Source organism: Thrips palmi, unplaced genomic scaffold (assembly GCF_012932325.1).
Source record: "Thrips palmi isolate BJ-2018 unplaced genomic scaffold, TpBJ-2018v1 HiC_scaffold_17, whole genome shotgun sequence".
Classification (NCBI taxonomy): Eukaryota; Metazoa; Arthropoda; class Insecta; order Thysanoptera; family Thripidae; genus Thrips; species Thrips palmi.
The window spans coordinates 6,837,113-6,849,285 of NW_023144626.1; the positions used below are offsets into that span (position 1 = coordinate 6,837,113).

Sequence of the window (12,173 nt, forward strand, 5' to 3'; positions counted from 1 at the left end):
CTTCGATACATCGATCCGACGGTTCTGAAGAATTTTTCTTAAAACGCGTATGAGCGGCCTGTTTGAAGCGTTTGAAGTTTGTGTCTAGCTAATTCGCACAGAAGTGCACTAAGGCTGCCCCCCGGAGCCTGTGAAACATTTCTTGCGAGCATCGTTTAGTTTTGTGTCTTTGTTTCGTATAAGCCCATAGTATTGAGTCTTTTCGGCGCTTTGGTTAGCTTTCCGGTGCCGTCAAATGACATTCTGATGTCAACACAGCTCTTTGTTTACAAGATCCTTTTCTAATTTGACCGTCGCCAAATTAGTTCACTCTTAAAGTTTCGCCGTGCCTCTGCCGTTGTAGGACGAAATGTCATTCCCTCGAGATATTTCATGGAGCCTGCCCTTCTTGGTACTCGTGCTTGTTACATGGCAACCTCCGGTAACCTCCTTGAAGCACAAAAACATGATTTGTGACAAAATTTCTGAGTGCGTCTGTAGATTTCCTACTGGACACAGCATTAACTTAACAAATCTTGCTTCAACAACATTAAAGTGAGTGAGGAGTCGAGCATGAATCATTTCTGGACTTACTTTGATTGCAAGTTGCATTGTTACATAACACTTGTGGATGCTTTGTCTCAAGAATCCCATTTACCTATTTTCTTTCTTTTCATCTGTTTGTTAAGTTTTAATGATACAAAGGATGGCCTGGTTTACTACCTTAATCCCTGCGGACAAGCTCACACACCTTGTTCTAATGGATCGTCGGTGAGTTGGAGCTTGAATAGTAGTTCATGTAAGCTTCTCAATTGTACACTTCTAATTTCCTGCTTTTTGGCATTTGTCATTTAGCTATGTGTGCTGGAAGAGAAAACCAATCACACAACAGATCTAGGTCCGATGAATGCATCAGTGTTTTCTACTCAAGGAATGTTCAGCCCAGTTTACCTCTCTTATGAGATTAGTGACCTGTAAGTAAGCTTAAATCATCTTATCTTATCTTGGCTCTATTATCAGTTGACCTAATCAATTGTGCTTCCCACAGGACAACTGAAATTAAATTAGTGTGCTCAGATAAACCTGAATCAATTCTACTTCTGGACACTGACATCGATGATCTTGAACCTAGTGCTGAACCTAAGAAAGTAAGATCTCTGATTAGTCCTTTGGTATTTTATTCCTTAATATTTTATTCATACAATCTTAATTGATGATTTCCTCTCTTTTTCAGTATTTGCTTTTGCAGTCTCCTGAAGCTTGTTTGAAGGATGCTGACGCCTTTTCTGATAACAGTGCAAGCAATGGCCTATCCTCTGGAGCTATATTTTTTATAGTTTTGATAGTGTTGTGGTGCTCGTACATTCTTGTGGGTGCTGTGGCAAATCATTTTCTTCGGGGGGCCACAGGCTGGGAAATGATACCTCATTATCAGTTTTGGAAAAATGTTCCCACTTTGTTTATGGTACGCCATTGTTCTCATTTTTAATTTTTGTGTCTCTGTTTTTTTTGTTTTTTTTTTCGGTCTTCTGCAAATGATGTATGATTATTTTCCTTCTGTGTTTGCAGGATGGATTTAAATTTGTTGCTAATGGCTGTAAACCACCACCAAGCTATGAGCAAATTTGAAGAGATATAAGATGACATGATGTGATATGCCGAAGTAACATTGTTTTTTCTTCTTTTTTCTGTCTCGGTGACTAAGAATATTTTATCAATTTGTTACTAGAAAAGATCTGTTTTAGAGTAAGATTTTTTTAATCTATTCTGGCTTGTGTATGCCTGCCTGAAATTTGTATAAATAGAGGCTAATTTCTTAAAACTATTTCAAACTATGTGATGTCTTGGATTACTGACTTTTGATCAACTATGTTCAATGGGACCTGATTGAGAATGGGAAACCATTTATTCATGCTATTTTCTGGTTCTTTGTGTCTTAGTTGTTAAACATTTGGAGCAGTTGATAATGCTACAAGTTTGTTGAAGCAGCATGATAATGAAAGCAAATTCAGATTTCTAGTCATGTGCTGAGAATTAAACCTCGTCAATTTATGTAAAAACTTTCGTGAGACTGTTATATTTGTGATTCACACATCTCTTTATATTATATGTTAAGATTTGCAACCCAGTGAATAAAATTCCTATCAAACACCTTTGCAATATTTTTATTCACACATAAATGAGTCTTAACTAATCAACGAACAGATCATGACAATTTATATCAGCGCCGTGACTTTGTGCATTACGAAATTGGCGCTCTTTCATGTTACATAACGCCATTCTGTTGCTCGGCTGAGCCGCCGGGTCGGTGTGCCTACTAGTTCGTTAAGGTCCCGACAGAGGGCAGCTCGTAGTGCTGCTGCGGCAGGGAAGGGAGTTACGTCTCCGTCCGAGAGCGCATTTGTGGTTCGAACTGCCGACGGCAGATGGCGCCTCCGTACAAACACTGAAGAGCGGCCGTACCAGCTCTCCATGGTGTAATACACCCTTGACTCGCTGCAAAGAGCGAGAGAGCCTCTTTGAGCTCTCTTATGCTGGAGGGCCATTCTTGACCGAGCACTCTTTCAGGGTGATTTAAAAACACACTCTTGCTGAATCCACCGGTTTGGTTTCACGCAGTCCGAGCCGAGAACCAGAGGCGGGCTAACTGCCCCGGATTGGGATGGGAGGGCATTCAACCGCTGCTCTTCGGTCGTACTTCACAGTTATCCATAATGCAACCATTTTCATGCTGGGAATTTTTGGGTAAAGTTCTTTATTGTATGTTCGGGAGCAAGGTGCCAGTTGTACCTGGTGGATGGGCAACTGTTTCGTTCAGTGTCGGTTGACCGAGCACTATGGACTGGCTTCGAGCAGAGGCAGTGACAAGTTCATAGGTACTACAGGAAAGATTGAGACAGACGCGCCCACGACTCCAAGAGACTCCGATTCACTCGTTGCAAATTACTACTACTCTGCCCGAAAAAAAAAGAGTGCGGGCGTGTGTCGGAAGGGAAAGGGAGGGGGAGGGGGCTTCATTCTCATCACGGGGCTGTAAAAGCAGCGTAACGCAGAGGGAGAAAGGCCAGGGCGGGGGTGGGAAAAGGACAGAAAAGGAGGGAAAGTGAAGAGAGCGAACGTGACGCGAAACAATAGCGCGTTCGTGCCGTAGCCATGGCAACGCAACAATGCCACCGCGCCAAGCTTCCGGCGCAACTTTTACAAACTTAATTTTTTTTACAGAACATGCCATTATTAATTTTTTTCAGTACAAAGGTACTACGTGTGACACGAGAATCTTTGCACACGTTTGTATACGTCCTTCACACAGGCTTTCACATTGCGTACTTATGATTGCAATCATCACTTTGACGGTGTCTGTGCGTTTTCATAGGGCATCCCTCGGTCGTTGGGCTTGCGGTCGTTTTTCTCTGAGCTCACCCGCCACTTACCAATACTTCGATGTGGTTGCAATGCATGAAACGCAAGACAATGCAGGATGTGTGTTTTTTTTCGTCCTACGACGCACCCGGAGATGGGAATTATTGACAATCCGTGCGCCATCCTCATCACCCCGTCATAATGCGCGCCAAAGCAAATAAAAAGGCGCGAAAATGGGATTGGCGCTGTTAAATGATGCGCACACGAGAGCGCGGCGCGGCGGCGCGGCGAGGGGCGTCCGCTGCAACCACAGCAGCACGGCGCCATGGCGCTGACGGTGATGATTATGGACGGCGATAACGCGGCGGGCGTGCCGGGACGACCTCGCCCTCGCCACGCCGCCACGCCCTCGCCGCCGCATCCCCGGCGTCATCCCGACCGCCGTCGGCCTGATGGAGGGCATGGAGTATGGAGGGTAGGGCCGCATGCAGCAGCCAAGGCCTCATGGCTGCGGCGCTCTGCGGGCCGCGAGAGTCACGTCGCTCCGCCTCTCATACGGAACATCCCATGAGCACGAGAGAGACAGAGCGACGAAAACGACTTTCGGAATCAGTCTGCTGTGGGATAATTAGCGCTGACTCGGGGCTCGGCGCATGGCACATGGAGCGGGCGGCACGGCATTGGGCCCTGAGATGAGCTCGAGGACCCGCCCCGCCCCGCCCCGCCCCGCCTCCACCCCCGCGACGCCCCGCCCCGACGCGCCGAGGCAAGGCAGGCAAGGCTCGACTGCCAAACAAGGGCTCTAATGAGCACGGAAATATTTAAAAGCGGCAGCAGCCAGCAGTCCTGGCGCGTCCCAGCGTGGGGGTGCCTTGGCACTGCCTTGGCACTGCCGTGCTAGCTTCGCTGAGCCGAGCTGAGCGGAGCTCAGGCGCGCCACACCGAGCTGACGAGGCACCGCGACGAAAAGACTGTCGCGCGATTGGTTTCCAAGTTTGAACGGCGAAAAGGAGGGGCGGACCAAGCCCCTCCGTGGGGCCAGGCCAGGCCAGGGCCCACTCGGCGGGTAGTTGAAGTCATTTTAAGAAATGAATATTCAGCCATGCTCCTTGCTCCGTGATTCGGCTGCACGGTAAACCGAATGCCTCGAAAACCGGGAGAGCGCCCCGGTTTTGGGTGCGCTGTCTTTTTCTATCTTATGGAGAGGGAGTGAGACAGCGCATCCAAAACCGGGGCGCTCTCCCGGTTTTCGAGGCATTCGGTTTACCGTGTGGAGGTGGCGGCGCCCGGCCCAGCCCGGCCGCACGGAGCGCGGACTCCGAGGCGGACCCGCAGCACCGCGAGCGCGGCGTCTTCTGTGTTCTGGAAAAGTAAGCGGAGAAAGAGAGTCCCCTGGCTGGCTGCCCCCTGGTGCCTTTCACCCACAAAGACCATCATCCAATTATACTTTTCCGAGAAAACTTAAGCTCGAGCGCAGGGAACAGAGGCCAGGGAAGGGGCGGCTGCCGGCGGCTAGGCGCGGAGCCTCAAACCAAGTGGGTGGCGTGGCGCGCTTTGAATGGAAAGGAACTCGTGGCTTCCGCGGCCCCCGTGGCGTGGCGCGGCGTAGCGTGGCGCGGCGTGGCGCCACCCGAGGGTTCCGTGGTTAGAGGCTCTTATTCGAAAATAAAGAGAATCTCGATCGTACTTGCGTCGAGGGGTGGGGTCGGGCCGGGCCGGGCCTTACCGCTCTCTTTCCCGTGGCCGCGGGGCATACGCCGATGCAACACCTCGCCGACGGCCGACGGCATTCAAAACACGGCCTGCCTCCAACCGGCTTGCCACCCGTCCGCCAGTCTGCTGACGTCCCCGTACAGACACCACCTCATTCATATGGAATATTTTGTCCACCGCACGATGGACGTTGCGGCCATGCCGCGCACAGTGGGCCAGAAGACCGGCGGAGACGCTCGAAATCTCGGACGGGTTTTGAGCAATAGAGTCCGCTAATGGGACTCGAACCGAACGTGTGACCCCACCGATGGATTGCTCTCCGAACGAGGAATCCATTGGTGGGGTCACACGTTCGGTTCGAGTCCTGTTTAGCGACTCTGGAGCTCAGAACGCGTGTAGAGTTTTTGGCCGCCTCCACCGGTCTTCTGGCCCACTGTGCGCCGAGCCCCTGCCACGCGGCGCCGGGCCGGCCGGCGCGCAGCCAAGTCCGGCGGGTTTGCCTACGCCACAGGCGCCGTGGCCGACGCCGCTTCGGCGCGCTGGCTGCGCTGCGCCCTCGCCGCTGCCTCGCTGTTTTGTTCTTTGTTCGGCTGATGTGCGCGCTTCGCTTTCGAGTGAAGCGAGTGAAGCACTACACGTAATGTCTTCGCTGCGTGCAGACTGATTCCGAGAGTCGTACTCGTCGCGCCGTCTGTCTCTCTCGTATCTGCAGGGCGCGCCCCGCGAGTGCGATAGAGACGGCGCGGCGAAAACGACTCTCGGAATGAGTCTGCGGGCAGCGCAGGCAGCCAGGTACGTAGCAGCGCGATGCTTTTCGCGGACGAAATAGAAAGCAGGGCGGTACTGCGGGACGGGGACGGGGACGGCGGGGGACTAAGTGTGCTATGTGCTGTGTGGTGTGGTGCGTCAATGGGGCTCAGCTGGAGAGGCTTTTGTGCGGCGAGGGCCTCGGCGGGCACGGCGGCGTAGTCCCGCCAAGTCCCTTTTGAGTCCGCGTAGCCCCTGCAGTCCCCGCGCACCGTCGCCGTCCTGGCGGAATCCGCGCGCTGCGCCGCGAAGCTTCCCACCGTGGTCCCCGTGCGCCTCGTTCCCCGCGGTGGTGCTCGAGATCGCGGCTCCGTTGACGGTGCCGGAATCGGCTCGGCTCCAGGAGGGTGCCCGCGAGTACCGCGCTCTCACATCGACGCGCTGGGCACTTAGAGCCCGTGCCGCGAAGGTGGCTTATACTACCGCAGCTAGGCCGTGCGTTTGGGTCACTCGCCGGCCGAGTACGGAACAGGAAGCGAGGCCCCGAATCAGCGTAGGGCGCCGCTGTTCCTCCACCGAGTCCTTCGCAGTCCGCCGTCGGTCACGTGACGTGCTCCGGACTGCGTGCGTGCGTGTGCTCGGCCCACCGAGGAAACGGAGCGGATCGAGGAGAAGCGCGTATCGGCAATAACCATGCAGGCCCAGCCAATTCCCCCGCCCCCCCGCCCAGCCCGGCGCCGTCGCCCCGCACGGGCCCCTGCCGCCCCTGCGTCCTCCCCTCTCCGGTTGCCATGGCGACCACGGGGGCAGCGCGCCGCCGCCCCGCACACTGCCCCACACGGCGCCCCGCACGGCCGCCCCGCACGCCCAGCACCGCGCAGCAGCCAGGAGCGCGCTCTTTCGAGAGCGGCATCAGAGGGTCAAGTGCTCTCAGGTCACGGGGGAGGAAGCAAAGGCGGGGTGGGGGAGGGGAGGGGAGGCGTAAGCCCCCAGCGAGGCACCTGCACCGAGCGGGGCGGCGGCACTGTTACGCTAATAGCCTTAGTGTTACGCTTGTCCGTCAGGGAGACTCTCAGGGCGGGGCGGGGAGGCGCGGCGCCTCGCCGAGGGTCATCCGGCCAGTTTACACGCGCGGCCAGCAGCGCGGCCTGGAAGGCCTGGAGCGACAGAACGGCAAACGCGATTAGGCCGTCCAAGTACTACGTGCTGCAGGTGGGGGTAGAAGGCCGCGCTGCCTTTAAACTTCTTTCGACAACTCGGGGCCGTGTCCGAATTCGTCTCGTTTAACGACCGCAGGCACCGAATTGGCCGCGCGTTTCGCCATTGGAAGCCCACCGGATGAATAAGGAAACGAGACTGGCGAGACGCAACGTAACAGTGTAGGAACGCGGTGTGCGCGCGGCGTGGCGGGGGGCCGTCATTGGCCCGAGCTTTTATGCGGAGAGGAATGCGGAGACGCAGTGGACGCGGCGAGCCTGGGCACGGCACGGACCACGCACACACCGCGCACACCGCGCACGCAGGGAGTCCGCGACACAACGGCGGCGGGGCTCTTGACGTCGACGCGGGAATGCAGCAACCGACAAAAGTATTTCATCCCCCTTCCGCCCTGCCCCGCCCCGCCCCGCCCTGGCCGGCGGGGACCGGCGGGGCTCGCTCTGTTTCAATTGGAGCTCGCGGCATGGCATGCGGGCCCGGATGGCGGCCTGGATGGCCCGGGCGGTGCGCGGCGCGGCGAGGGCCTTGACGGTGGGCTCCGCGCTCCGCCGTGCGGGGGCACTTGAGGGAGACGCGCGTCGCACCGCGTCGCAGCGCGTCGCGGCGTCCTCGTCGCCGAAAAGAGAGAAGGGGAGTGGCGCTGCCTTTGCCTTTATGGCCGGGAAGCCAAGCCGTGATGAAGCCTCGGCCACTCACCGCAGCGCTCTCTCTCTCTCTCCTCTCTCTGTGGCGTCGCTCCCGCGATTTCGGCCGAGCCACGCGATTTCGAAACCGCGCGGTCAACGGCAACGTGCCGCGGAGGAAAGACAAAGGAATAACTCTTCACCTTGCTGGTTTTCCCCGCAGGGGTAGTAGACTGTAGAACCTCACCGGCACGGCACCTCATTGTCTGCAGGAAAACTAACTATCCTGTCAATAAGCATGAAAAATTTGTAGTCAGTAGGTGAGTGAAATTCAGCGGTCGACCGAAACATAACCCGCGACATAACCTCTACTACCAGTCGCCAGCGCCGCTGGCGTGCTTCACTTCTTCGATGCACGGTGGCCCTACACCTCCCATAGAGAGCGACCGTTGAATGTGAGAAATTCCCGAAATTCCCGAAACGCCGCGCCGTTTCTTCTGTCCGTCCGTCCGTCCGCTAGCGCTCCCCCATAAAGCCGTGTTTTCTCACGGGCGGCGCGCGGCTTGGCGCGCGGGGCGGTCCGTTGGTCCGAGGCGGCCCGGCACTGCACTGCAGAGCGCGGCGGCGCGGCGCGGCCTCGGCCAAGTGAAGCAATAAGTGTCCTGATTGACTGCAGTGCATGCAGTAATGAGATTGCATTCCCGTGCCGCGGTGCCTGGCGGCCTGGCGGTGCCGCGGCCCGCGGGGGATGCTGGATGTTTGCGCTGCCCACTCGATCGTCGGCACCGTGAATGCACGCCAGTGTAGGGCGCGCACCGGATGTGTGGGGCGAGCGGCGCGGGGTTTTCCTCGGTGCGAATGTTTCGTTTTGTACTCATTTTGCGTCGGCGTGTGTGGCGGCAGCGCGGCGCCAGCGGCCCCAGTCGGGGCGTTGGGCGGCGCTGGGCAGGGCGTAGGCCGCGGCAGAGGCCCCCCGAGGGAGGCCCCCCGAGGGAGGCCACTGCGCAGACGCCCGGCCGCCACCGCGCCACCTCGCCACCCCACCCCGCCCCCTCTGGGCCTATCGACCCACGGGCGGCCACCTCCCCTCTGAACAATTATGTCATTTGGCTGCAGGGGCATCAGAGCACGCTGGCAGGGGCTGACTCCGGCGAGGCGAGGCGCCGCGCCGCGCGATAGGCTGAGCCAGGCGCCTGCTACTGTTACAAGCCACGCCCCCAGAGCCACCCCCGCCGCGCCGCCGCCCCGCCGCCCCCGCCGCCCCCGCCGCCCCCGCCGCCGAGCACCCGGCGCCACCCCCGCCCCTCGCACCTGGGGGCGAGTATTTGTTGTCGGGGTGCAAACTGGGGCTGGCTGGCTCGGACGTGTGGAGAGGGAGGGTCAGCTGCAATGGAAAAGTGTTAACTTTTCGCTTTGAGCGGCGTGGCCGGGCGGGGCCCTACACGGCCAACTTTCAGCCGTGCACGCCGTGCCCCCGGTCAGCCTCACCAGCCTCGCCCTCGCAGTCGGCGGCCGAAACTTCGAGCACGTGTTCGCTGCACTTCGCCGCCATGGAGCGGGGGTGGGGTGGGGTGCGGACGCTAGTTCGCAGTGTAGACAGCGCGCGGCAATGGGGTGCGATGTGAAATCGTGCCGATAAGGGTCCTAAGCGAGTCGATTGCTGTTCGGAACTCCGAGAGGATCGATATTTTTCCGCCGCTTTTCCTCGTGGGCTATCGTGTGTGTGTGAGGAGCGAGAAAGAAAGAGTGCAACTGCGCCCCGTCCGCCCCACGGGGTCGATAAATGGACTTTGTGGCGCGCGTTAGAGTTACAGTGTAGTAAGCCGTTTATATCGGACACAAACCACTGCCGAGTAGGTGGCCCGGACCCACACTACTTTTTCGTTTTGATGTCCTCATCGGACTGCCCATTAAAATGTGACTCCGCTGTCATGCTCGCACAAAGGGCAGGTAAACTTCCGGAAGAGAGAGAAAGAGAGAGACACCACGCCTTGTTCACACCTCAAGGACGGGCACCGGTCTCCTCCGCAGGCCGAACAGTCTCCGTCCCTCTCGCACTCATGGGGCTCCCCGTAGTGGCGCGAGAGAGACGGAGAGACGAAAGCACCGCTCGGAATCGGTCCGCCGGTCTCCTCCGGCAATACGTCAGTCATCCTTTGTCCGGGCCTCATCCTCCGAGGGAGGTCCGCGTCACGGAGTAGCCGCCCCACCCCGCCCCGCCCCGCCCCGCCCCGGCGTCCGCGTCCTGGGAGTCCGAGCAGAGTGCAGGCGGTGCAGGCGGCAGGGGCAAGTGCAGAGTCACGGCGCCGTCCACCGCCGCGCCCACCCGTAGGCCGTGGGCCGTTGCCCGGGGGATTCAATTACCAACCAATTATCGCTGTTGTGGTCGCGAAGGCCGAGTTCTAGCGCGGTGCTCCGGTCGGTCAACCATCGCCAGAAAGTCTGACTGACTTCCCGGAGTGCTGCCCGGCAGTCCTGCGAGGCGCCTTGGGGGCGCCACCACGACGGTCACGCTCTCACTCCTCCAGGCGCTGGAGAGTGCATCTTCGTCCGATTTTATTTATTTTCGCGGAGTGTGGTTTGCAGCCCTGTGGAGAGGGTACGCGGGGGCGCTGCGTCCGGCCGGCCTGCCCAGGGTCCGTCTCCGTCCGTCGCTTCTCGCCGCGTCCCGCAACACAAAGGCCAGCGCTTCCAACGTAAACAAGGCTCGCGCGAAAATCCCCCCGAAAAGGAAGAAAACGAAAAAAGGGGCGACGAGTCAATCACGACTTTGGAAAGATAACACGAGAGGGACGCGGGCCGAAAAAAAAGAGAAAAGAAAACGAAACGAGAAACAAGAATAAAAGTCCCTCGCCACGCAGCGACGCGGCGACGCGGCCACGCACACGACGAGGACGGACGGCGACGGCGCGGTCGGCTTCGATATTTTGATTTTTCCCGCCGCGCCCCCGCGCGTCCAAAGACAAGAATAACAGGGTCCGTGCCATGAAAGGAGGCATCATTATTTCGGGGCGACTTGCCTTCCGCGTCACGCCGTCTGTCTGTCTGTCTGTCTGTCTGTCTGTCTGTCTGTCTGTCTGTCTGTCCGTCTGTCCGTCTGTCCGTCCGTCCGTCCGTCCGTCCGTCCGTCGGTCCTCCACAGTTGCGGCCGGCAGTCCTGACGGCGCCCCAGACACGCGGACTCGCGACCTGGACCCTTTCCTGACGACTCTATTCGCGCCCCGCCAAGATGAATGGCGTTTCCTCCGTTTTTGCGCCGAGGGCGCCGAGGGCCGAGCGGTCCGAGCAAGTTGGCGAGGCCAAAGGGCGGCCCGGGTCCTTGAGGTCGGAGGGCAGGGCACTGCAAGGCAGGGCACTGCAAGGCAGAGCACTGCAAGGCACTGCAGGGGCACCGCACTGCAAGGCAGGGCACTCAAAGGGTTAGTTCGGCGCGACGCACCGAAGCGAGCGCAAAGAAGCGGGACGGACACGGCGGTCGACACGCTGTAGCAGAAGACGCACTCAAAACGCGTAGAGCACGTTTTACTTTCAAGACTGCTGGGAAGACCGATTCCACGCCGAAGTTTTAGCTCTTCTTGGTTTTGACGTGTACGTTACGTACTGCCTTGAGCGAGGCTATACCACGGCGGACCCGACCGGACCCCGCGTCCCCAAACACACACACGCGTGACCGGCCACAGCACAGAACAGCCCCGCCTCCGCCAGAGGGCGCGGCAAGGCCCTGCCCCGTGTCCTGTAGGCTCATTCGCTCTGTCTCTCTCGCACTCGCGGGGCCTGCCGCTGCGGTGCGAGAGAGACGGAGCGACGAAAGCGCCGTTCGGAATCAGCCTGCCGGCGGCCGTCCGGTCCAGTTGATATGGCCATTTATAGCGCCTATTATTCACACCCGAGCCTGGGCCTGGCCTGCCTGGCCGCGCCTGGGGTGGACCGCCCCGCCCCGGACCGCCCTGCTTAGCATACAAATGATGACATTTTTATCTGGTTTGTCGCGAGCAGCGCCACGCGCAGACGTGTGGGGCGTAGCGGCTTATTTTTCAATTTGCCGACTCTGTCTCTCTCTCTCTCGCTCTCGCTGGAGCAGCCTGGCCGTTATTCGCGTCGCACACTTTTGGGCGGTGAATAGAAGGCGAGTCGTTCACGGGGCCTTTCGGTGTAGTGGACGTCTTCTGCTTGGCAAAGGCAATGGGCCGCGCGGCGAGGCCGAGGGCGCCGAGCGACAGGTCGTTGAGGTCGATGCGCCATCGGGCCGAAACGTCGTCCTCCTCTCGCTCGCACACCTACCGGGCGCGCTACGGGTGCGAGAGAGACAGAACGACGAAAGCACGGACAAAGCCGGAAGCGCGAGTGGCGGCCAGCGAATGAAAAATCCAACGCTGCTAGCCGTGTCGAATTTGTCGAGCTGTCTGGAGCAGCCAGCGTCCGCGGCCAAAACTTTCCCAAAGGAGTTTCTCCTCCTTTCCCGCGGAAAAACTTAAACCCGACGCGGAGTTTAGAAAAGGCGTCGGAGGCATTCAGCGAGCGAGCGACTAATTA

At 58.3% G+C, this 12,173-nt stretch overlaps 1 protein-coding gene across 1 annotated transcript; it reads left to right on the forward strand.

Annotated features, from left to right (window-relative positions):
• The first annotated feature begins 56 nt into the window (after positions 1 to 56).
• On the forward strand, positions 57 to 2,132 carry LOC117644137. Its single transcript, XM_034383379.1, has 6 exons — positions 57 to 534; positions 669 to 750; positions 835 to 953; positions 1,028 to 1,127; positions 1,214 to 1,444; positions 1,549 to 2,132. Exons 1-6 carry the CDS (start codon positions 350 to 352, stop codon positions 1,606 to 1,608), a joined length of 777 nt encoding a protein of 258 aa, XP_034239270.1. The 5' UTR covers positions 57 to 349; the 3' UTR covers positions 1,609 to 2,132.
• Positions 2,133 to 12,173: the final 10,041 nt, after the last annotated feature.

Bases quoted from the DNA above. Each gene is read 5' to 3' on its own strand.
- LOC117644137 (XM_034383379.1), top strand. From the start codon at position 350: ATGTCATTCCCTCGAGATATTTCATGGAGCCTGCCCTTCTTGGTACTC. The intron at 535-668 runs GTGAGTGAGGAG...CTGTTTGTTAAG, and splicing joins CTTGCTTCAACAACATTAAA to TTTTAATGATACAAAGGATG. The intron at 1,445-1,548 runs GTACGCCATTGT...CTGTGTTTGCAG, and splicing joins ATGTTCCCACTTTGTTTATG to GATGGATTTAAATTTGTTGC.